The sequence below is a fragment of the Apodemus sylvaticus genome, chromosome 5 (genome assembly GCF_947179515.1).
Source record: "Apodemus sylvaticus chromosome 5, mApoSyl1.1, whole genome shotgun sequence".
Lineage (NCBI taxonomy): Eukaryota > Metazoa > Chordata > Mammalia > Rodentia > Muridae > Apodemus > Apodemus sylvaticus.
Window position 1 is genome coordinate 108,828,356 of NC_067476.1, and position 25,773 is coordinate 108,854,128.

The 25,773-nt window shown below is 43.2% G+C and overlaps 2 protein-coding genes across 6 annotated transcripts in view; one reads left to right on the forward strand and one right to left on the reverse strand.

The window, feature by feature from the left end:
- Window positions 1–5,364, forward strand: part of Galk2 (galactokinase 2) — a 127,866-nt gene extending 122,502 nt beyond the window's left edge. For 4 of the 5 annotated variants that reach the window (XM_052183486.1, XM_052183490.1, XM_052183485.1 and 1 more), the window contains one exon: window positions 4,857–5,364. In XM_052183486.1, coding sequence (XP_052039446.1) covers window positions 4,857–5,064 — 208 coding nt within the window. In that variant the 3' untranslated portion in view covers window positions 5,065–5,364. The remainder of the gene's footprint in view (window positions 1–4,856) is intronic. The other variant, XM_052183489.1, reaches the window with a different exon arrangement.
- Window positions 5,281–25,773, reverse strand: part of Fam227b (family with sequence similarity 227 member B) — a 155,868-nt gene continuing 135,375 nt past the window's right edge. The window contains 8 exon segments of the mRNA XM_052183484.1: window positions 5,281–5,363; window positions 5,366–5,410; window positions 5,413–5,542; window positions 7,866–7,935; window positions 11,333–11,407; window positions 12,422–12,499; window positions 20,490–20,650; window positions 23,953–24,050. Of these exon segments, the coding sequence (XP_052039444.1) occupies window positions 5,281–5,363; window positions 5,366–5,410; window positions 5,413–5,542; window positions 7,866–7,935; window positions 11,333–11,407; window positions 12,422–12,499; window positions 20,490–20,650; window positions 23,953–24,050 (740 nt within the window).

A 25,773-nucleotide genomic window follows, 5' to 3' on the forward strand; every position in this document is an offset into this window, starting at 1 on the left:
TCAAATTTTTATTAGATGAGATGAAATAATGAAGGAAGAAGGCAGTCTTTGCCCGATTATAAAATGTCTATTTTAAATGAACAAGCTGTAAATTTAAATTTTAATGTAGAATTTCCTGAGGAACACAGAACAGTTAAGCCACTTCGTGTGGGACAGTTCATTTGTTATTGGTTCCTTGAGGGAAAAAAAAGTTAATTCTTTTTGTTTCTATTTGGCCACTTGTTGAAATCAGAAAGGATTCCTCCCTGTATTATTGCTGTTGTTGCCCAAGATATTAAGGAAGACAAATGTTGGGCTCTCAGGATGAGAGTGGGTACAGACATTCCTTTGCTCCTTCTCCTCAGAAGTCTTTCCTCAGCCCTGATCCCAGGCCTGGGCTGCTCAGATGAGCTCTTCCTGAGGCCCTCCTCACCAAGTCAGTCGTAGATGTGTGGTCTTTCCCTGGGTCACGTGCTGACTTCCATGCCCTGCCAAGGAAGGGAGAGTACCACTCTATCTGCCCTGGGGACTTAGACCTCTCTAGGCAAATGTCTTTTATGTGGGGCATTTGCCTGTGACCGCTTGCAAGATCAGACCGTTTTAGTTGGACTGATTGACAGTTTATAGTTCCCAGTTGAGGGCCCAGGAGGGTCACAAACCCTCACTGAGTATCCAGCCATATCCAACTCTGCCCAAAGTGTACTTGGTCCCTGGGAGGGGCTAGATTATAAAGGCATGGGAAAGCTAGAGGAGGGTGGCCTTCCATAAGGCAAAGGGGAAGGTCTCATTAGTTCTGAGGAAAGGCTTTTTAGGTGAAGCCTTTTGGAGAACACTTGAGCACACACACCTCTGTAAGTAATCCCTTACCTGCTATATTAAGAAGCCAAATAAACTAATCTATTATCCCCAAGTGAATATTGGAGAAACCAAACCTCTGTTGTTGGAACCTTTGAAAGGGGTGGGATGCACTGCCTAGTCTCTCCTGGGAAGGAATTTTAGGGATACTGATATACTGGACAGTCAATTTGTCCCCCAAAAGAACTGCTTCTCAATGGCCTTTGATGCCTCATGTTCTGAAACAAATCTGCTGACATGTTTTCTCATTCCTTCTTACATCAGCAGCTTTGGAAGACTGACTGCAGTTTCTTGACTCCAAAGCAATCTGAAAAATGTCTGTAGTGTAACATTAAAAACTTGTAGAAATTATGCTGGAAGGTTTGTTTCCCTGAGATATTTGCCAGTTTCTAAAGATAAGAAACTAGAACTCTTACGGAGTCACTATACATTGTGCATATTCATCCAACATAATATCTGTATTTTAATATCCATCTGCATTCATTACAACCTACCAAAAACTAGAGCTGTGCTCACCCTGGCTGTAGAGATGGATATGCGCCCTATTGGTATAAAACATAAATACTTCTTTAATTTGAGATTCAGGGCATTTCATAATTTGCTGTTTGTCTCCTGTTTAAGTTTATAGCTGTTGGGTCTTTGTGACCCCCACTTCCTGCCTTCCCAGCCTCTGGTGCCTTACACCCTGGTCAGAGCCTCTTCATCTGTTCACTGAGAGCAGGGCATTTGAGTAGGCTGTCACAGGCTGGCGGCAGGTCTGTTTTCTCCCAGGCCTTTGTTGTGTGAAGTCATTGCAATGACAATCCTTTGTTAAAACCATTCTCTTCCTTATCACAGTGGACTGTGGGAGATTTCACACGGAATAGGGTTGTTTCTTGCAATTACTCTAACCTCGTGTGTGGTAAAGGAGATGTATTTTTAAATTTTACTATTTTCTCGAAACTTCAAATGTGAAAAAGTTTATTAAACAGCCTTCGTTCATCTATATTTTCTTCTTGATTTAACTTTTGGTCTCCCAACTCTAGACCTTTCTTGTAGCTTCAGAGACATGCAGAGGGCATTGAGAGACACTGCTTAGTGAGACACGTGAAGACTTCTCAGTGTGTGTGTGTGTGTGTGTGTGTGTGTGTATGTGTGTGTGTGTTTGTGTGTGTGCAGTCTGCTGATTCCCGATACAATTACTTTCATTTGTGAATACTAATGCTGTTGACTGTGGGCAGAAGGCTGTGCATTATAGCATTTCTTTATTCTCTTTTAATTTTGTATACAGTATATTTTGGTCATATTATTTCCAGTCTCCCAGCTCATCCCTACCCACTCAGCTCCATGGATCCTCACTCACTTAAAGCAGCAGTAGCAACAACAAAAATTTACAAAAAGAAAAGATGAACATCTTGATCCCTGATGACTTTGGAGCTGAGAGTGATAGAATGGAGCCCGTTCTCTTGTGTGTCAGACAGGGTGGCCGCAGGGCAGACTGAAGACACAGAAGCAGATTAACTTGCCCACAGGTCTCTTAGCCTCTGCTCAGACAGGAGGTTTGGAAAAATGGATCTCTTGTAGGTAGATCGGAAACAGCTCTGTTTTGCAATAATTTCTTTCTTTTTTTTCTTTTTAAAAATGTTTTGAGACAGGCCCTCACTATGTCTTCCTGTCTGCCCTGAACATGTTGACCTCAAACTTACTGTAATCACCCATCCTATGCCTCCCACGTGTGCCCCACCGCTCTGTTCAAACTATTCCAGAAAGAAGTGTATGAAAATATTCCTAAAGGGCCCGTGGAAAGCAGTTAAAGACCTGGTCAGTTATGCTCACAGAGTATCAAGTGGGCACACTCTCATCTAGAGCAGGCTGCAGGTTATTCAGTTGTATTTGAATGAAACAAATGGCTGAGATACAACAAGGAGCCTCCCGTCCCTTCTACCTTTGCCATAGTGGCCTCCTATGGCAAAGTTCCTCTTTTAAGTCAGCAGACTACAGACAGGTCCTTTTCTAGCTTAGGAAGTAAAGAGCATTCTAGAATCTCATAATTAAAGCAGCTTTTCACCTGCTGCTAGGTGTTTGATAGGAGTTTGGGCTGAATTCATCTAGAAGGCTCCAAGCTGCTATTTGAGGGTCATCAGAAGATTGGTAACCTTTTATTTATTTATTGGTAAGCACATCTTTCACATTTAAGAAAATTGTATTTAAATAAAACAAATGGTTCAATCACTGGCGAGCATCGCCCAGGGAAAAGTGAGTAGCCGATATGTAGTAATCCCAGCTTCCTGGAGGAGGGGACGGGGAGACAGAACTGGGCTAAATTAATTATGAGTTTTAAGTCTATTAGTAATTTGGAGTAAATTTCATTAGGAAAAATAATTGGAAATGTTTTTGAATAAATTACATATTTGAAAGAGAACTGATCCTTTGGTTTTAAGGCTTTTGCACTACTAGGTCAGTTCTAAGTTTTGAGACTATGGCTGGTTAATGGTCACTTCAATTTATGGCTACATGGTAGTTTATAGAGTTGCTCCCTTCTCAGTGAGCATTTCATTTACTGGCAAAGATAGATCTACTTGTTATCTTAGTTCTAGAAAGTTCAGGGAAGATAATATACACGGTTAGGATCACCATCCATTTTGTGGGAAGGTTTGCATAATTTTCCATTAGTCATTATGCAAACCAACCAACCAACTTAGAGTTCACTAATGGGTTCTGGGCTAATACATTTATGCAGAATAAACCTAGGCTGTCAGTTCTAAAGGATTGGTTCTTTTCTCCCTCTCACTGTGGTGCTGGGTAATGAACCCAGACCTCATGCACGCTAGGCAAGTTTTCTACCATTGAGCTGCACGCCCAGCCCTTAGCTTTAGTCTGATGTCAGTGAGTCAAATGGATAAGCTTTATGAACACAACTGAGAGTGAGTTGGAGGTGGCACTGTCAGTAAAGTGCTTGCGTGCAACCTTGGGACCTGGGTTGGTATTCTCAGCACCCACATGAAAAGCCAGTCAACAGCTGCAATCGTACTATTGTTGAAGTGGGGCTTGTTGGCCAGCTGGCCTTGAAGCATCGCTGAGCTTCATGTTTAGTGAGAGTCCCTGCCTTCCAAAATGAAATGAGAACAATGGAAAGAGTACCAGATGTTGACCTCTGGCCTCTACCTGTATATGTGCATACCTATACATGTGCACATACAGGAACATGTACACATGCATAACTCTCCTCTCTAAATGATAAACAGAATGCAGTTGAAACAGCAATAGGGGATTTCCAGTGTCCAGTGCTGTAACAGTGATTTTGATTTACCTTCTTTAGAGGTGACCTTCTGATTCCCTGTGTCACCATGTCCACTGTCCACCTTCTTACTTCCATTCCTGATTAACTGGAGCCTTGCTACACAGGTTTCAAGTGGCTAATGTATGGCTATCTGGGATCAAGCCTACAGTGGGTGCTAGGTCTGTAAAGTAGGCACTGTTGATTATTATTGTCTTCAGTAGCTTCAGTTATCACCAAAAAGGTAATCAGTCCTGAGTGCTGGAAAAAAAAAACTTGTAAATTATATTCAATTTAGATTTCTTGTGTGATGTGAGAGTGTACATCCATGTCTGTGCACATGTGTGTAGAGGCCAAAGGTTGTCTTTATCCATAGCTCTCCATCTTATATGTTTTTAAAATTATATTTCTTCACCTTACCTTTTGAGACAGACTCTCTAGGGAATAGAGAGCCACTGACTCTGTTAGACTGGCTGACTACTGAGCTTCAGGACAGGCCTGCCTCTGTTTCTTCTAACCAATGCTGGGGTTAAGGTCTGCGTTACAGTGCCCAACTTTTTATGCGTCTGCTTGAGTGGAAGACACTACTTTTTGAGCTATCTCTTGAGATTCCAATATACATTTCTTAAAACTTGAAATTCCTGAATACCTTCTCCCACCCCAATATTCTCTTCATAGAACTTGGGAATAGGATGTGTTCTGTATCAAATAAGTTGCTATTATTTTTGCATTTTGGTGATAATGCTTTGTTTTCTCATTGTTTTAGGAAGTTTGGGGCCAAAGGCTCACGACTTACTGGAGCAGGATGGGGAGGCTGCACTGTGTCCCTAGTGCCCGCTGATGTGCTGTCCAGCTTTCTCGCCAGCGTGCATGAAGCTTATTACCAGGGGAACACGTCCCGCCTGGCCCGGGAGAAGCATAGCTTGTTTGCCACCAAGCCTGGAGGCGGGGCCTTGGTTTTCCTTGAGGCCTAAACGATGTCAAACATCTCAGAGAAACTGTTTCGGATGTTCAGGAGCTGGCAGGACTTCCTGTGCCCCAGTAAATCAGTCCCTTTTCTGTTTTGTGTTGTGAGGTATGGTGCTATTTTCAAGAAATGGTGAAAGCTAGGCTTCATAACGACTACTTCTCCTTCTTACATGTATTTTTATGAATCAGAGCCAAGGATGTGCTTGAAGTATGATTAAGATTTATTGATGTGAAGATTTCAAAGATGAACAGTAAAATGTACTTTTAATTGAACACTCTTCTCCAATTAAACTGATGGAGCTGCACTGTGTGTTGTTCTTGAATGGTGGTCCCTGCTGGCTTCCCTTAGCACTCTTCCATATAGTTGAAGTCTTCTGACATAGTAGGGAATGACAACAATGAATGCGGTGACTGTGGCGATTGTGGCGACTCTGATGGTGATGTCGATCCTCCATATTCCTCCTTTAGTTTCGCCTCAACACGCTAGGAATGAAATGCATGGTTAAGTATTTGCCGACATTAGACACACATAGTACAAATGAATTTCAGATTTCTACATCTCTGAAGATGGTGAAGATCACTTTGGGAGAAGGAGCCAAAAGATAGATTCCAGAAGATAATTTGAATTGACTTTCCTCCCACTGGCACTACCACTTGTCCAAGGCCTCTCCACCCTGGCAGCCCCACCCATCTCTAACGTCCCTCTCATCCCTCTTGTGACTGCCTGGCAAGGCTTGTGTGTTTACCTGGTCCCCTGTAGGGCAGATGTGCTGTATACAGGCTTGGGTAAATAATCAAAAGCCTAAAGTGTGAACTGACAGTGATGGAGTAAGGGCACAAGTGTCATGTCACGTGGTGACAGGCTGATGACAGACTGCCAGAAGCCCTTTCTAAGGTGCATGGCAAGTGAAAGAGGTAGCTTGTATTGGGGTTGGAATCACCAGGGTTTGTTTCTTTATGATTGTGTTGGCCCATTAAGAGACATTAACAGGCTAAGTTTCTTCATCTGCTTGTTTCCAAAAGACATAGGCACACCAAAGTATTTCTTAAATGACAAGTCACTGGGAAACCAAGATCAATCCTAAAACAACTCCTGACACATGTCCTTCTAAATACCTGAGAAACCTTGTATCAAATTTGTTGAAAATTTTTGAGTTTTCTTAAGCACAGTAATCTAAGATCTAAATTTATTTAAGTTTATGATCCTGCATATTTTTTAATGGGCTATATTCCCCATAACTAATTTGTGGTTGGTTTAGAATTCTTTAAAAAAAAAAAAAAAAAAACAACTAAACTTAGACCATGTGTCACTGTTCCATTAGTCCATTTCATGTTTTTCACCATGAAATTCCTTCATAGGAATGATGAAAATGTTCAGAATTCTAAATATTCAGCGTGCATACCTTCATGGGGACTCAGTCTTTCTAGATGTTCACTGTGCACACCTCTGTGGGGACAAGTCATCCTAAGTGTTTGGTGTGCACACCTCTATAGAGAACCTAGTCTTTCTAGGTGTTTTGTCTTTGGTAAGATACAGAATCTACTGACTATTGTACTCTAGTTTGGCTTTCTGTTTGTTAAGATTGTTTCAAACTTGCCTCCAGTACCTGGTGTTCGGTTCTAGAAGTTGTGAGACATACCCAGCTCTTCTAAGAGTAGGGATGGGACCAAGGGCATCACTTCATGAATGAATGGACTTGGAAAGGATAGCTAGACTCTGAAAGCTAGTGGGTGGCAGTGCAGACCAGCAAAGCCAAGTGTAGCCTGTGGAAGGCTTGGTGGGATGGCTCGGTGGCAGTGCATGGTTCTCTTTAAAACAAGTTGAGGAATCCTGTTAGGAAAAGAGGCCACATCTGGTCTGCAAATGTATTGTTTGGCTCATTAGCATTTGAAAATGTGGGCTCTAAGTCTGGGTGAGAAGCAGCTATAGTGTAGCAAGATGAGGCACGCCCTCTGCAAAGTGCACTGCTGCTGCTTGTAGGAGCTCTTGGCACTCTTCAGCAGGAGGAAATACATCAAAAAATAGGAATAAAGAATAATGATTTAAGAAAAAGACAATGATCTTATGTGTCTAAGGGAACCCTAGAGTGTTTCATGACTTTCTAGCACCTTTCTGTACAAGAATCTTACTCTTCTCATTTTGGGGATTAGACTGGGATTGCTCCAGAGTCTGTACTGCAGAGGGGAAACCTTTCATACTAGATCTCCCTATCCTTGGTCTCAGGTAGTGTGGCCTGCTAGTTTCCTGCATGCTGGTGCCTCTCCCTCTCTCTTTTGCAAAGCATGATCCTTCAGATTTAACAGGGCTGCTGAGAAGGCTTGGAAGAGCAGAAAAGATCCAGAAAAATGGGCCGGAACTCTCTACACCCCTCTTTCCTCCTCACATCTGAGCTCTGTTTGGCGTCTGGTCACAGTCTTCATTGTGTTTGGGTGAAGTGAGGGTGTGTTCTTGTCACATAGCCAGTGCTATCATGTAGCTTTCTTGGATTAATAAATAAAATACAACTTCAAGCACCAATAATTTCCTCTAGCTTCTAGTCCATTTGCACTTGGTGAGGTCTTAGTTGCGGTAATGGTCTCGGGGACTATTTTAGAAGCAAGGAATGAGGACAGTGGGCATGAGCTTATGGCTGGACTTGAGATCAGATGATCTCCCCTCTGCAGTGCACAGTTGATGATAGAAATGTGTCCTTTCTGCCATTGCAGCTTGGGTGTCACCATGCATTGCTTATGAAACATTGGGAGGTCTGGAGGCGAGAAGCAGGGGAGAGAACTCTCAATTATATCCAGGAAAGAGGAAACCTACTTGTTTATGTAGAAAATTCTCAAAATCATTTTTGACTTCTTGGAGATTTTTTGAAGCCTTTGCTTGGATCCTAATGGAATAAAGAAACACATTTAGGCAAACAGACTGTTCACATGCTTCTCCTAGCCAGAATTTGCAAAGACTGAGCATGTGTTAATGCCCCTACCTCATTACAACTATAGCAAGCAGGGATAATTTTTATTCTCTTTTTTATCAATGAGTAAACAGGCTCAGCTAGGCAAATACTGCCACTACCTCATACAGAAGGCTAGAAAGCAGACATCTTTAGTCCAAGCAATTTCTTTCTTTCTTTCTTTCTTTCTTTCTTTCTTTCTTTCTTTCTTTCTTTCTTTCTTTCTTTCTTTCTTTCTTTCTTTCTTTCTTTCTTTTTTAGCAAGTAATATTTTTTATTCGATATATTCTTTATTTACATTTCAAATTATTTCCTCTTTCTAGGATCCCCCCTCCCTGAAACTCCCATAAGCTCTTCCCCAGTCAACCCCCTTCCCACTTCCCTGTCCTGGTATTCCCCTACACTGTTGCACTAAGCCTTTCCAGCACCAGGGGCCACTCCTTCCTTCTTCTTGGGCATCAATTGATATGTGAATTGTTTCCTGGGTATTCCAAGCTTCTGGGCTAATATCTGCTTATCACTGAGTGCATACCATGTGTGTTCTTTTGTGATTGGGTCGCCTCACTCAGGATGACATTCTCCAGTTCCACCTACTTGCCTAAGAATTTCATGAATTCATTGTTTTTAATAGCTGAGTAGTATTCCATAGTGTAAATATACCACATGTCCGAGCACTTTCTTGAAGCCTTTGTTCCTACCACCTTGTGACTCATCCTAGCAGAAGACTGTCCCCTTCAGGTGATATAGCATCACTCTAACTGCCTCCACTTACCAGATCTTGTAGGGGCTTTACATAGCAGCACAGGGCAAGAAGAGAAGCAGATGGCCAAGGCTTATTTGTGCAGGGTAGGCACTAGGCCAAGGTCCTTGAGGAAGGATCCTAAGGATCGTCCAGGGTTTGGTTTGCAACTTGCTGCAGACCAAAACTCATCCACAGGATAACCAGGATTCTTTGGTTTAGTAAGGCATGGGTCCAGAGATATGACACACAGACACTGAGGTGGTTTTTGGATCTGAGTGTATTATTCTGGGTATTGCCTGGTCCAGTCAAGTTAACATCTCAAATTAAGCATCACATTCATGTGACAAAGCTTCAGTTTTCTCGGGCAGTACAAAGTGTTTGCCCATCATCTGGTTGGCCAATTGGTGCATGCCGTTAAGCTGCTGGTTCATCATGGCCCTGCTGTTGCGCTAGTCTGGGAGCTGGGGAAGGATGGCTCCCACGCCAGATGGCAGCATTGTGGAGCCTGGGGAGCTGCCTGGTCAGCACTGTCCTCCCTAGAGCACCTCCACCTAGTCTGTCTGCCGCATTCTTCTCTGTGCCATGCCCGGGGCCATCCTAAGTGCCTGGCGATCAGCTCCAGCTCAGCCCCTAGCCCCAGCCCGATGAACTAACTGGGGAGTCTCTGTGAGTAAAAAGTCACACCTGGATAAGCTAAGAGTGTTGTTTTGGTCAAAGACTCCCTAGGTGGGGTCTGCCAATGTCTTTAACAGACATTGGATCTTTCTATCCAGGAGAGCCTGGGTGGAGACAGCCTGTCTGCTTAACAAACAAGGTCAAGAGTTAAAGGTGAAACAGGATTAACTTGTCTGTGGATGTCCCTGAGGTATCCAGTTCAGTTGCAAATTAGCAACTCAAAAGACAGAAAGCCTGGCCTCCGGGGTGGGGAAGGTAGCTTTGAGCTTTGCACCAACTCAAATGTAAATTCTTTCTAGCTTGCTCAACACCCACCCCCGGTTAGGCAAGGGCATTGTAAGAGGTTCCTCAAATGGAATTATCTTCTAATCTGAGCCTATTGTTTCAAATCCACCTGTCCTTCAAGGGTGACTAAAAAAAAAAAAAAAAAAAAAAAAAAAAGGAACCTGTAATTTTAGGATTCTTGGAAAATTCTGCTGCTAGCTATTAATGCTTTTTATACCATATTTGGAGCCATACTTCATATATATCCTGTTGGGAGGTAAATGTAATCACATAAACAATTGGAGCAAAGTGTTGTAGAATTTTTTGGCTACAAGATGGATTCTTTTACATCCTAGTTTGCTTGGTTTTTCTAGGTCCCGGCTACTAGGAAGGAGGAGAGTTTTAGAAGTATAGTAAATTGCCAAGTGAGATTTTCGGCTTCTAAATAGAGGTGTTCCACAAAGTCTCAGGAGACATTTCTCACCTCAGTCTGTAAAATTTTGTTTTACAGGTTTCACTGGGGCCACTGCGGCAGCAACTACTCAATGGAGAAACACCTTTTTTTCTTTTCTCTTCTCTTCTCTTCTCTTCTCTTCTCTTCTCTTCTCTTCTCTTCTCTTCTCTTCTCTTCTCTCCTCTCCTCTCCTCTCCTCTCCTCTCCTCTCCTCTCCTCTCCTCTCCTCTCCTCTCCTCTCCTCTCCTCTCCTCTCCTCTCCTCTCCTCTCCTCTCCTCTCCTCCCCTCCCCTCCCCTCCCCTCCCCTCCCCTCCCCTCCCCTCCCCTCCCCTTTCGTCTCTTCTCTTCTCTTCTCTTCCCCTCCCTCTCTCCCTCCCTCCATCCCTTCCTCCCTTTTCTTTCTTTCTTTTAAAGAAAGAAAATGGCTGGACTTTCTCTGGTGACTGGGAATCCATTTACAGGAGAGACTGGCCAAGTTTCAGTCTCTCAAAGGAGCTTAAAGGGCTGTAGCGTCTGTTCGGAGGGCCTCAGCCCACCTCCACACTCTGTACTCTCTCATCCTATACCCCAATCTATAAAACAAATTAAAGCAGCCAAATTATCCCTGCAGCACTGGGGAAATGCATTTTTATGTGTAAAGAAGCAGCAGGGACAGAGATGATACAAGTCCCAGAGAAGCCAGCAGAGGAGCTGATTTCTAGTTTACATCCTTCCCAGAAAGGGCATAGTTAATAGGCTAAGTCCTATGGTTGAAGTAAAAATAGACAATCACAATCAATTTAGCAATTAATTAAGCACGTCATTAAGTTTGCAGGAAGGTGATTTTTTTTTTCTTTTTTAAAATAGGAGTTGGTGTATTGTTCTAGATCAAACTGTGGGTAGCAACCCCTTTCACAGCGGTAAGTTAAGACATTAGAAAACACAGATATTTATAGGATTCATAATGGTAGAAAAATTATAGTATGAAGTAGCAATAAAGATAATTTTATGGGTGGGTGTCACCAGCATGAGGATCTGCATTACAGGGCTTTAGCATTAGGAAGGTTGCTAGTCATTGTACTGATGAACTGCTAAGGAGGATATAACTCTTTGTAGATACTAAATATATATTTACACAACAATCCCATCGTGGGTTTCTGTGAATTCATTTGTCAATTAAAAGTGACTTAAGCACTACAGAGCTGAGTGGGAAACACACCGGTCAAGCTCCCTGTCGATTTCTTCCTGTTGCTCTTTCAAGAACTTGATATCATCTTTGATTCTTTGCTTTACTCTGTAAAATATAAAGAAAACTCTATAAACATTTGGAGTTAATATTTAAAAACAAAGCAGTCAGTCCTATGTGGAGAAGAATACATCAAGAAGCCCTTTGTCCCCCTCAGCACATCAACTGGTGTGCTAAGCTCTCCCCATGGTCCCTTTTAGAAGCATGTACCTGTGGTGCTACCAGGCACCTGGTGTGACCTGCGACATCACCTACTGCTTCTCTCAGGGCTTGCTAGCCTTTTCCTACTATGTGGGATGCTTTGCATTGGTGGTAAGGGTGTGGGGGTTTGGGGGTGTGGGGGTTTGAGGGTGTGGGGATAGGTCACTGGGGACCCACAGGAAGAGGAACACAGGCTGTGTCTTGCATTCTGGGTAGGACCTCTCTGGCTGCACTTTCATTCCCTGTCTCAGCAGTACTGCATTCCCAGAACTGGCTCTGGTCCTTCCTTCCCCCAGGCAACAGTCTTTAGACAGTTACCTTGACACAATGAGGTGGATCATGCCAGATTTTTCTTGTAAAAATTCATGGGCATTCTTGCATAGCCTGTTCCTAACTCTGTAGCACATAAAAGTGTCATGACTGCCTACAAGCAAGCACTTAGCTCAAGCACAAGCAGAAAATGTTCTCTGAGAAAACACTTTCCAAGAGTCCACCCTGTCTCGGTCTCTTCAGTACCACCCCAGCTGCCACCGTAGTTCCAAACACTATGTCCACAGAGCACGATCTTCCTGCTTTCCAAAGTTCATCTTTGCAAGTGGTGATGTTCCAGTCTATTGCTGATACAGGACATCTGGTCTCCCTACATTGGGGCGAATCCCACAGCAAGGCTTCCTACCCTCTCTAGTCCCTAATACTGGTCAGGCTCCATGTGCTTAGACATTTGAAATAGGGAAAGAACCTGGGAATGTATAAGAAGTTAAACAACAAATGCTCCTCAGCAGTAGAAATCAAGTTCAGGCAATTTCTGCTATTTCTTCTGGTTACTAAACATATCAAAGCCATAATGCTGCTCAAACTTACCTCTTAAAATCCTTCTTGTTATCTGCAAATCTTTTTTTGGCATCTTTGATGATGTCACAGTATGTTGGAGCAGGCGGTGTGCTGGACTTACGGTTAAGGAATGGTTTCCAGTTAGGGATATCAGGGAAAGGTAAATGGGACCCTTCTCAGGGAACTCACTGGGACCATCTGGCCTGGGTTTCCTTTCTCAAGTGTAAGTGTGGATGTTGTGTCTACTATAGAGAAAGCTGAGAGCAAATACTACTCTTCAGATTGCTTTAAGCTTGTTTAGGCACTATAATTTAATAGTTTTATAAGCCCTGTGTGTGTGTTGTGTGTGTGTGTGTGTGTGGTGTGTGTGTGTGTGTGTTTGTGTGTTTGTGTATTTGTTTTCAAACCAGATTTTGTGAAAGTTTTAGTAAGCATTGCTTGGGTATTCACTTTGCAATCCACCAAGGACTTCAGAGTCTCCTCTGTGAGACTTAAGAGGGCAACTGCCCACCTGCGTGGGTGCCCCACTAACCTGGCTTCTGCCAATGCGCAATGGAAAGATGGGAGGCAGAGGAAACATGACATGCAGGTTTCTGAAGAAATTTAAAAAACAAAACTGCTATGGGTGGATTTGGAAACTATGACATAATGAGAACATCTGTGCTCTCCTGTCCTATTCACAATGACACACAGAAATAACCTGAAGGTTTGATGGCAGACAAACAGAAACAGAAACTGCAGTATAGATACATACAATGGGATATCTGCTGTTCTTAAAAGAGTCTCGCCATTTGTCACAAGATGGATAAGCCTAAAGGATATTGTGCTAAGAGAAGTCTCCGTGTGTATCGTGGGGGAAGCTTGGTAATGGGTGATGGTTTGAGGCCAGGAGTACTAGCTGGTGCCAGCCCTTAAACCTTTCCCTATCCAGTCAGAGCCTAACTAGAAGGTCAGCGGTGCCCACAAGCACCTTATATTAGTTTTTCAAGCTAGCCCGCTTATGAATTTCATGCCAGAGATGGTAGCAAGCTAGAGTAAGTGAAGGAACTCTCAAGATACCATGTGTAAGGCAGAGGGCTGTTAAGGGCTCCGCAGAGGCTGGGCAGAGTGGGGAATGAAGGCAAGGAGCATGGCTGGCTTTCCCAGCCATGGTGAACATGGAGGGTGTGAGAAAGCACTTCTGCCTAGTGGGAGCCAGCGGGCTTACTCCAGTGGCATCCTGTGCCCTTAGGTCCTTGGAGGTCTAGCCTCTTACCCTGCCCCATAGTTAGGAGGGACCTACAGCCTCTGGCCCTGAAGACTTGGGCTTTAAACTATTCTTGGCCTAGTAGTGGGCATTAGACCAGCATGGCTAAGTTTAGACACAGGCCCAACTTAGGCCAATGTTTTGTCTTCCAGGGCAAGTCTTTCACTTCACAGTAATAACTTACTGGATGGAGGAGTTGAGGGCTGTGAGACCATCTGTGCTTGGCAGAGGCCATCCTAAGAGCCTTTCCGCTGGCAAGCCTTCATTTGTAGACTGGAACCTCAGTTCCAGAATGCTGCCAAGGGCAATCCATTTCTCCAGGAGAGAGCCATTGCATGTATGTGTTCAGATGTTAACTGCTATTGAAGGTCAGGCTCATCTGCTTGGGTTTCCTGTTCTTTGTTGATCACTCTGCTAATAATGTGCAGTCAGAAGCATACCATTGTCTTCAGTTAATGATATCTTGAGATCTGATGACTGACCCTGTACAAGCCACTTTTTCTTCAGGCTTAAGTGAAGTCACCAAATGTGTCTACAAGCAAGAGCTGATTTGTGATGAGTCAAATCTAGAAGGTAGCATTTCAAAAGAAAATAACCTCAGGTTATGTCTAGGTCACTTCCAAATTCTGGATTTGACATTTCATCCTTCAGTTATATTTTCTATTATTTCATGAATAGTCAACATTAAAAGTTCAGCAGTTCTCAAAGCTTAAAATGAAGTGATGCACATCACACCTTACAGCAGAGGAAACTAAGTCTTATTAAACCTATTCATGTGGATAAATGTTTCATTCAACAAACTTAAAAAGTATTTATAATTGTATTTGCTGGTCCACAACTGTCACCCCAGCATGTGGGAGACTGAGATCACCAGTTCCAGGCCAGCCTGGGTTACATAGCAAGACTTTGCCTCAAAACCATAAAATACTAATGTATAGATACAATTAAAAAAAACAAAACATCATCTAAAAGAAAAAACTGTCTCATGTTCTTGTAATCCCCAAACTGAAAGTGCTTCTCCTTTCTTATATCTGAATTTGTCCTGTGCAGAGCTGTCTCACATTATTGTGACACAATAGTTGGTGTCTGACAACTACAGTGTCACAATTCTTCATACACACAAGTCAGTGGTAACTGCTGTAGACAGACACGATTTGTTGCTTCTTTTTGTTTAGGTGTTGCCAGCCTGGTCTTGAACTTTTGGGCTGGGTTGATCTTCCTACCTCACTCCCCAGGAAGCTGGCACTCCAGGTACATACCACAGGGCTCAGCTAAAAGGACTGTTCTAACATTAGCAAACCTTTCCACTGAGGGCCTGTGTCTGAGGTGCCTTCAAGTCTGGATGTTGTATCTTGGTGTTCCTGTATGAGCTCACACATTGTCCTTCTCAAGAGCCTAGCAATAGAAGCCTGCATGCCTACTCTTTTAGCTTAGTTGGGAATAGAGGGCAGACACGTGGTAGTGAAAAGGCAATCTTACTTCCTACTAAGCAAGAATCTTGTAATCCAAAATATCCAAATCTTCCTTCAGCCACAAAGTAATCTGCCAGCCCAAAGCCAAGGATCTGAAGTCAGCAAGTTGCTTCCACTGCCTGGAGTGCTCTCTGTATATTATGTATGTAATTAATGTACTGAAGATCTTCGCTTCTCTGGGAAAAGGCTGCAGAAAGTCCTGTCATTGTGGTAGGAGGGTTTGAATAATTGGTGATGCTTTTCCAGGTAGAGATGTACCTTGTGAAATGCTCAGTCTGGAAGGCATCCACTTCCTGCAGTTATTTAATCGATCCCCTAGAGTACTTGTTAGAAGTTCAAAGACTTTGCCCCTTTGTAAAGTTCTTCTGTGTCTTGTATGGCTTCCATGGGTAAGCTTTTGTGACATGATTTATTTGACATGTTGAGGGATTGGGTTTTCCATGAAAATACTATTGGTACCAACACAGAGTTATACTTCAGTTCCTAAAAATTTTCAGTTTTTAACATACGGCTTTATTGAAATGAGCTGGGTATAAATTCTTCATAAAGACATTCTGATTCTTTACAAAGTTTATTCCTTGTTGTCCATTGAACTGTACAGTGAAGTTCTGGCCTGCATTATGCCGGTGTTGACGAAGACCTCAGCATTCTCTTGTGTTTTCAGTAGACTTTTGTTAATAATGTGTGTTAATAAGTATCCTAATTTTTATTCTTTTCACACACTTAAAGCCACAATTATATCCCAGTTGAAGAAACAGAGTACTTAAAAGTTGTAAATTATGAATAATGGCCATTTTCTGCCCCTCTGGGAAGGCTGTGGCAACACCACTTCCCAGTTCCTCAGTCTGGACTGGCCTCGCACTTCGTTACCCATGCACTGCTCCAAGGATGCGTGACAAGCCACTACATGGAGCAGGAGCCATTTGGGGACAAATCAAATTGTTCTCTTCTGGATGTCACAACTGCTGTGGTTGGACTGTAGCAAACCAAAGACTGAGAGAGATATCCTAGAGGCCTCAAATCAGAGTCTGGAGTCCTTACCCTCCATGTAGCAGGAGAGAGTCAGTCATAGAAGCGGTGGGACCAATTAGAGAGGAAGGAATGGAAGGATGGAAGGATGGAAGAAGCGGCCTGTGTGTGGGGAGTGGCCACTGTGAACAGAAACTAGAGACTGTGGTTCCTGGGCCCCTTTTGAGACAGGGTTTCTTTGTGTAGCCCTAATTCTCCTGGAACATTGTCTGTAGACTGCTCAAATCCAGAGACTAACTCCAGAGACCTTTTCCAGAGACTAGCTAATACTGCCACCCCATGTGCTATGCCTAACAAATACAGCAAGGGTTGAGGTTGCCAGTAGTATTAGGTTCCACTTTATCAAAGTGAACACACTCCCACCTGATCCCAGGTTTCCTGTCTATGGGTCTGTATGTCTATCCATTCAGCATTACCTTCGAAGTCCCTCATGAGGTTCCCGACCAAAAGGGAAGCACACTGAGGTTGTCTTTGCTTCTCTGTAAGCTAAGGGGATTGAAGCAGGTGGTGACTCACAAACTGCTGCTTCACAACTTGGAGAGTCCACAGCACTGTGCTGGGGGAGCTTGTGTCAGTGTCTGGCTCAGGAAGAAAATTGGGCTGCCTTGAGTGTGAGTAGCCTCACAGAGTCACTTACTGGTGAGGACAGCCGAACTTTTGGAACAGAAAGGTGACATCCCAGGCTCAGAATGGGATAGGCTGCACCTGTCCTTGGTGGGAAAGGAGATCTCGGCTTTAGAGGGGTATAGTTGAGGAGCCCTGTGGGAAACCTTACACCAAGTAGGAAGAAAACACGACCAGAGGAGAAGAAAAACCACCAGTGTGTGTTAGGTGGGGGTGACAAATAGATGGAAAAAGAAAAAACATAACCGGAAAATGACACGAATTCAACTAAATTATTTTTGAGTGTTTAGTCTCCATTCTCTCCGGATTCTAGAAACCTTGTGTTTAAGACCCCAGAGAAGAAACGCTCAGACTGTAGTCCACAGACCAGAAACACAATGAATGTGAGTTTCCAGCTAGCCTGGGCTACAGGAGACCCTGCCTCAAACAAACCAGTAAAAGAAAAGAAAAAAAGAGAGAGGAAGTTAGCCGGGAATGAGATCGTTGTGTTGTTGGGGATTTATTACAGCCTTAACCTCTAAGGACTTGAAAAAAATTTGATTTTTCTACTTAAAAGTTTCTTGTTTGTTTTTCAATAGGTTGGGGATCACCCAGGGCCTTATGCATGCTAAGGGTGCTAGACCACTGGGCCCTGGGCCTTCTCAGTAGATGCGACAGAGCAAGGGCAGTTATACCTTTCCCCAACAGGAAGCAAGGGATGCATTCAAAAAGATTTCCTTGATGTAAACTGGGATTGTTACACTTCTTCCTCCTTCCCTCTTGTCTCCTTCCTTCCTTCCTTCCTTCCTTCCTTCCTTCCTTCCTTCCTTCCTTCCTTCCTTCCTTCCTTCCTTCCCTTCTTTCATCTCTCTATAGCTCAGGCTGACTTGGAACCGGTATTGACCCTCCTTCCTCTGCCTTCCCAGTGCTAAGATCACAGGCAGATGCCACCATCCCCAGGCATCTTATTATGTCTCCTGAATTAAAAACACACACTCAAACATTTCCAGGATGATAATTTCCCCTGTTCACTCTTCTTATTTTCATGAGACACGTAACTGCTGGGTCTTGGGCCCTTCATATATATCTAGAAATGAGTGTGAGCTGTGCTATAGGATTTTGGATGGTTAGATAAAAGCCAGCACTGCTCAGGAACTGGTGAATGGGTTTTTCATCCCACAGTGGGAGTCCCACCCCCTTGCTACTCCTCACCTTACAGCCTGGTGGTTGGTCTGGCCAAGCTCTCCAGTCCTTTCTGACCACTCCCCACCTCTCTCTTGCTACCCCCACCACTCCCTCCCTCCCGTTTCCCCAGTCCTGGCCATGTCTAGTCTGTTTTCTTCTCTCTCTGCTCTGGACTCTTCCAAATGCCTCTAGACATTTTCTCTCTTACCCACAATAAACTCCTTGACCCTAATGGAGTGGTCATGTTGACAATTTCCTTTTTGCATACATCCCTCCTTGCACAGGTTTATTAATTTAAAATCCAAAAAGAGGCTAAGAAGTCAGAAATGACCCAATCTAAGTACCCAAAGCACTGAACTCTTCTATTTGCCGTCACAGTATCAACAGTTGGTGAATTGTTGTGTTTTGCATCTTTTTAAAAGGAAAACATATCTCAGAACCTAAACTGAGTTTGTAACAAGAAAGGACCTCATATTACTGACAGTTCCAATTAATCCTGGCTGCAGGTCGCTGCAAAATACCTGCAATAAACATGCTCACACTCGGTTTTGCCAAACAAAACTCTTTTGTTCTATAAGTTCTTAAAAAACAATTTTCACCTCAAAAGTCCTCATCCTCCACTTTTAACTGGCAGTTTTCTAAAAGAAATTTGGCTAACCACTCAGGAAGTGAAGAAGAGGTTCAGGTAAAAGTCATCTAAAAATAGAGTGGGGCACACTCTTACAGAGAGCAAGACTTAAGATGTCACTTGTCCTTTACCTGACGATGGTTTTGTGGTCCTTCTGCTGCAATAGACAAGAGGTAAAGCTATATCCAGTTTGCCACTGTGGCCCTGGAACGTCACCAGAGTGACACAAACAGGCTTTCCCTTCAGAACCAATGCCTTTTGCCATTTTTCTGCTTCATTCTTTCCCCTTCTCCTGATCTCACCTTTCTGGGAACATTTTCTCAGGTCATCTTGAGACTGGGTAACATAGACAAATAGTCTTACACAAAATGATGGAGAAGGAGCCGACTGGCCTGAAGTGCTAGTTGTGTGGAGAGCAGCAACCTGGAGACCTTCTCCTCCTCTCAGATTAAGATCAAGGTTACCAGTTCAACACTGTGCTCTTCATCTATGTGTCCTGATGCTCCAGGGCATGGAAAAACACACGCTTTAGTGTATATTGTATTATTCTGTGCATAGGAAGCCTGCTCTGTGCTATCTGAACATGCTCCAGCCTTAAAGTCCAGTGAGTGGCAGCTTCCAGCCACAGAGGACACAGTGAGAACAGAAAGTGCTGAAGGAGCCATGTGAGCTCCGTTACAGAAAGGCTGCCTCTAGTGGACCTGGTAAAACAGAGAACGGGCTCTCTGAAGGTGGGCTGGTGGCCATAGTTCTAGCACATAACATAACACCCAGAATGTAATAGGTTTTCTGTCAACGTTTGTTAAACCATCTGCAAGAAACGGCTTGGATCCTGGACATGGGTAATGAAGGCACACCCCGGGAAGAAGGCAGACTCAGACAGACACTTGTGAGCGCGAGCTCAGCAAGCTAGGAAATAATTAGACAAGTTTAGACTCCAAAGTGAGGAATGAGAGCAGAACAAAAGCTCAGGGAAGGGTCAAGACAAAGAATGGGAGAGACTACAGAAAGACTGTCCTAGCCGCTGCGAGAGACTGGTCTTTCCCTCTGTGAGATTCTGCTTAGGAGCATGTTGCTAAGGGAACAGCCAGGTGGTCCAGCGGATGAGAGAGCTTGCCACACAAGACTGACGACAGGTGAAGCATGGTTCAGCCACTTCCTTGTTTTGAAAACCTTTTATATATGTATATGTATGTGTGTATGTGTATATGTGTGTATGTGTATATATGTATATATTTATATTGCATTCTAAATACTATCACCAAACTATTGCTCCATTAATTAATATTAATCTTATTCAAGTAGATGATAGAATTTATAAATATCCTTATTACCTGGAAAAAAAACCAAAACCAACAATGGTAATGTGCTGCACTATTGAGCAAACCCCAGGAGCACGAGGATCTACCATTGCCCTCCACAGGAGCATACAAGCGGAGACCAAAGCTCAGTCAGGGCTTTTGTCTGTTGAGCATTTGTAAAGTGTAATCTTTTATTTTTAAAGATAGAAATAAGATATTATGAAGAAGAATCTTAGTATCCCTTCCTGGGTGCTAGACTAGACCCAGTCAGAGCTCCTCTTCATCTTCAGTGAGTCCTGAACCATGGTGGGTATTTTTCAAGTGCATGAGACTCTCTTTGGGGAATCAGAAACCAATGGCCAAAAATTATGACAAATGCTTGGACTATCACGGAACAACAAAGTGGCAAGACAGACTTTCAGGACACAGCATGACCAAGTTGGAGGTCCTGTGCTTTCCTCATATGGGAGATCACAGCCTTGAAGCTACAAGAGAGAACAGCTCAGCCAACTGTGCCACAAGTGAGTGCTTCATCAACTGTCAGTCAAAACACTTTTAAAAATTAGGACAAAAAGGGAAACATTCTCAGTGTCTTTGAAGTCGATTGCCGTGAAGTCAAACATCCGAAGGATATGGCTCTCGGAGTATCTTGGTGAACTTGCTTCCCTTCAGATTGTGAGTGACAGAAATACCACCTATTTCGTGCATCTTAAGATAGTACAGAATCAGTGGGCTCTGACCTCCAAAGTCAAAGAGAACTTTGTAAAACTCTGGACCCAAGCTCCTATAGTGGGACTGCTGGAGGGAGGAAAGAACACACGTTACTGACCACTTCTCTGTTCTTAATGAACTGTAAATACACTTATGTGGTATCTATAAAGAAAACCCCCAAGGGAGTTTCTACACAGAAGAAAATGCTATAAAGTATCCTTTAAATGACTTGTTCTTTTCATGTGGATGAGTGTTTTGTCTGTCCTATATATGCCCGCTACATGTTTGCTGTGCTGGCAGAGGCCAGAAGGCAGCGCTGGAACCCCTGGAACTGAAGGAATAGATGGTTGGGAGTCATTGTGTGGGTCCTGAAAGCAGAACCCAGGCCCTCTGCAAGAGCAGCCAGTGCTCTTATCCATCTCTCCAGTCCCTTCTTAATAAAAAGCTTTTACCAGCAGCTCAGGCTATGATTGTTTACAACAAATGTTCTTTCAGAATGCTGCTTTCTAATTTTGTCTATCCTCCATCCATCTGTCTGTCCATTCACCCATTCATCTATCACCCATCATCTATTATTAATGTATTACCTATTGTGAGATAGTCTCATTATGACAAATATATCATTGTATCTTGTTTATATTCATCCCTCACTATCACAGTATCCTGACCCTCCCCAACTTCCAACTTCATATTCCCTCCCTCTTCTGTTGTCCTATCATACACATACACACACACACACACACACAGAGAGAGAGAGAGAGAGAGAAACAGAGACACACACCATACAGACACACAGGCACACAAATAGACAGACAGACAGACACACATACAGAAACACAGAGACACACACAGAGAAACACAGAGACACACACAGAGAAACACAAAGACACACACAGAGACACACAGACACACAGAGACACACACAGAGAAAAACATACAGACACACACAGACACACACAGACATATACACAGAGATACACAGACACACAGACACACACCCCTAGATTCCAAAGGAAAGTGGGCTCTTTCCTTTCTTTCCCCCTTATTCACCTTCCTTGCTCTCCCCATCTCCCCCTTTTATAATCCCTCCTTAGCCCTGTTCACTTTGCCCTATATAGGCAAAGCACACATTTCAATCTAGATTCCACACAGGAGAGAAAATGGGCAACATTTGTCTTTTCAAGTCTCATGTATTCTTGCCTAATGCCATGCTTTCCTATGTAGCCTGTTGTCAAACATCCAAGCTGAGTGTCAGTCAATAGATTTCAATCAGTCTGAAAAACAGGAAGGAGGGGGTGAGGGAGAGGGAGAAAGGGAAATAGATAGATAGATAGATAGATAGATAGATAGATAGATAGATAGATAAACACTCTCAAAGTGACATACTGCTTCTAGCTGGATCCTACCACCTTCTGCCACCCACTATTTTCCACAGCCTCCAAGAGCATCCTAGCCAGGGACAAGCCTTCAGCACTGGAGCCCTTGGGGACATCCCAGGTCCAGGCACAAGCAAGGTAGGAGCCTCCTCCACAGTAGGAGAAGCACAATGGAAGGCTCCAGGTCTTGGCTTTTGGAAACTGTCATAAACTCCTCCTATTTAAACTGTTTAGCTTGTGGCTCGACCTTTTCGAGTGGGGGTCAAAGATAAGCCCTGGAACGGAGCCGCTGGCAGAGACAACTGCTTTCCTTCTAAGGTGGCTCTCTGTGGACTTTGGCAAGGGTTGCTGAGCCTCTTACAAATCTCTGTCCCCTGAGCTTGTTGAGGAGTAGGTATGGAGTTTCTACTACATTTCTGCAGTTTTTCAGTCTGGCCATAAAAGAATGACACTACCATCTGTCCAGATAAACTCCCACCAATTTCGGTTTGGGACCCCAAAACTTACTAAATATTTAAGGTAGAGATTTCACTAAATTAGATTACTAAAAACCAGGAAATACATAAATATGTAAGTGAAGAAAATTGATTTGATACGGACATAATTTCTACTCCTGAATAATCATCAGACTCAATAAGATAAATTAAAATTTTGTCAAGAAAGACTGTAACAGACTGAAAATATGACTAGTATTTAAATGAAGAGAACAGATTTAAAATTTTAAGTCAATGAATGCATCTAATCTTGCCTAAAGCAATACCGTGCTGACTCACAGGGTCTTGGGCTAGAAAGCAGTGTGTCTTTCTTGATGGCCTCTGACAGCAAGTCCTCTTTTCTGAAAACGCTGTCCTGAGTACTTAGTCTTATCTAAAGGATGAGGAGTCTAGGAAGAAGCCTTCGGTCTACGAAGGACTTTATAATATTTAATAAATAATATAGGGCCTCTGCATGCACGGAACGCAATGCTTGTCCAACAGGGGGCACTGTGAACAAAACTCCTGCAAAGACACTGTGCAGAGACTGAGCCTGCCTGATTACAACTTCAGTACCAAGGACCGTTAGAATGTTGCTGATGGGGAACAGAGTGGGGGATGGGGCACAGTGTGGGGAGTGGGTATGGAGTTAATTGCATTATGTCAGGCTAGCCTCAGCCCCAACAGTCATGCTTGACTATCTCCATGTCAGAACTAACATGTTGTGGCTAATAGACAAAATCCGTTTGGAATCTATTAACTTAGCAGCCACTGTCATCCATCAACCCCGAAGCTAAGAGTGCCATTGGAGAGCATTTCGGGGCCTCTGGAAAATCTTCCCCATTTTGTTGTGCCCTCTCTGCTGTGCCCACCCATGCACTTGAAAGTTAGTTACCTTGGATCATGACTTTGTTTTATAAAACTATAAAACTTCTTGAAATTAGTTCCACAATGCAACAAGGGATTTAGGGCAATCTAAATCAGATCTGTGTTTGCAGGCCACAGTCACTCAAAATGGCTCCACGGTAAGCTATCTCTTATTCCCTTAAAACAAATCAAAACCAACCAACCAAACAAACAAACAAACAAACAAACAAACAAACCACAGAGGTGCTAAGCTGTGGTACTCAAGAAGATGGCATCTCCAGTGTCATCTTCTTCAGGGCCAAGTCTAAAACCGAAGACAGAGCAACAGTAGCCCACATCCATTTGGTTGCCTTGGGAACAGTAACAGCCTCATGGGAGCACTAGAGGGTGTCTTCGCATTATCAACCCAAGGAGGAGCCACAGCCGAGAACTGTCATGAAGAAAAGAGAAGGGCTGTGGTTTTTGTTATTTTAAAAATTTCACTAGAGTTGGCGGTACTGTCAGAAGAAAATAGAATATTTAAATTTATGATTAACAAATCTCCGATGATTAAATTATTTCTGAGATACATGCTGGGAATGTGCTGACCAAATTACTGTGAGGAGCCAGGGGATTTTAATGACACTGCCAATTGAACAAGGGCAAGTCTTACACTGATGCCTGGGCCCACCTTGGTTGTTACTCTGGATGCTGTCGACTCTTCCTTGAGTGTAGGCATTGTGTGCGCCCGTGGGTTCTTTAGAATATCCTCGATTTTCAAGTCTGCAACTAAAACGAAATAATAAAGACTCTGAGTAATTGTTCCTTCCTTCCTTCACAAAGGCAGAGCTGCTCTGCACCTTTGTCCCAGCAGTGCTTACCCTCAGTGTGACCAGAGAGAGCATGCGCGCAGGGAGAGACAGGGCCGGTCTGCTGCACGGTTTTATTAAGCTGGTGTTCAGAGTATGTGAAGTTCGTTCATTTATATTAATGTCATTCTCGTGAAATCATTCAGTAAGCGTGTAACAGAGTTGAAAGAAGTTTTTTTTTTAATTGATTCTTGACACATCACAACAGGGAATATTAGATATTGGCCTGCAAGTCCCGGGGTAGGCAGACATTTAACACTGTCAGAGGTTAAAGCATCTGGTATCCAGAACTGACATTTGACATTTGGAACAGATCCAAAGTGGCCTGGAGTTAGACTGGGCGACAGAGGAAAGAAATCATACAATGTTTTTTAACTTGCTATTTTGTTGTTGTTGTTTATTTTAACACAACTTATGTAGCCCAGGCTAGGCTTCTCTGGTTCTCAGCCTCAGGCATGCTGAGCTCACAATTTTTATTTATTTACTTTTTATTTGATATATTCTTTATTTACATTTCAAATGATTTCCCCTTTCCTGGACCCCCGAAAGTCCCATAAGCCCTCTTCCCTCCCTCTGTTCCCCCATCCACTCCTTCCCGTTTCCCTGTCCTGGTATTTCCCTACACTGCTGCACTGAGTCTTTCCAGAACCAGGGGCCACTCCTTCCTTCTTCTTGGGAATCATTTGATATGTGAATTGTGTCTTGGTATTCCAAGCTTCTAGGCTAATATCCGCTTATCAGTGAGTGCATACTATGAGTGTTCTTTTGAGACTGGGTTACCTTACTTAGGATGATATTCTCCAGTTCCATCCATTTGTCTAAGAATTTCATGAATTCATTGTTTCTAATGGCTGAATAGTACTCCCCTGTGTATATATACCACATTTTCTGTATCCATTCCTCCATTGAGGGACATCTGGGCTCTTTCCAGCTTCTGGCTATTATAAATAGGGCTGCTATGAACATAGTGAAGCATGTATCTTTATTACATGCTGGGGAATCCTCTGGGCATATGCCCAGGAGTGGTATAGTGGGGTCCTCCGGAAGTATCATTCCCAGTTTTCTGAGGAACTGCCAGACTGATTTCCAGAGTGGTAGTACCAGCTTGCAACCCTACCAGCAGTGGAGGAGTGTTCATCTTTCTCCACATCCTCGCCAGCACCTGCTTTCTCCTGAGTTTTTGATCTTAGCCATTCTGACTGGTGTGAGGTGAAATCTCAGGGTTGTTTTGAGTTGCATTTTTTGATGACTAAGGATGCTGAACATTTCTTTAGGTGCTTTTCAGCCATTCGATATTCCTCAGGTGAAAATTCTTTGTTTAGCTCTGTACCCCATTTTTAAGGGGGTTATTTGGCTCTCTGGAGTCTACCTTCTTGAGTTCTTTGTATATCTTGGATATAAGCCCTCTGTCAGATGTAGTATTGGTAAAGATCTTTTCCCAATTTGTTGGTTGCCATTTTGTCCTTTTGACAATGTCCTTTGCCTTACAGAAACTTTGTAATTTTATGAGGTCCCATTTGTCAATTCTTGATCTTAGAGCATAAGCTATTAGTGTTCTTTTTTTTTTTTGAAGATTTATTTATTATATGTGAGTACACTGTAGCTGTCTTTAGACACCCCAGAAGAGGGCGTCAGATCTCATT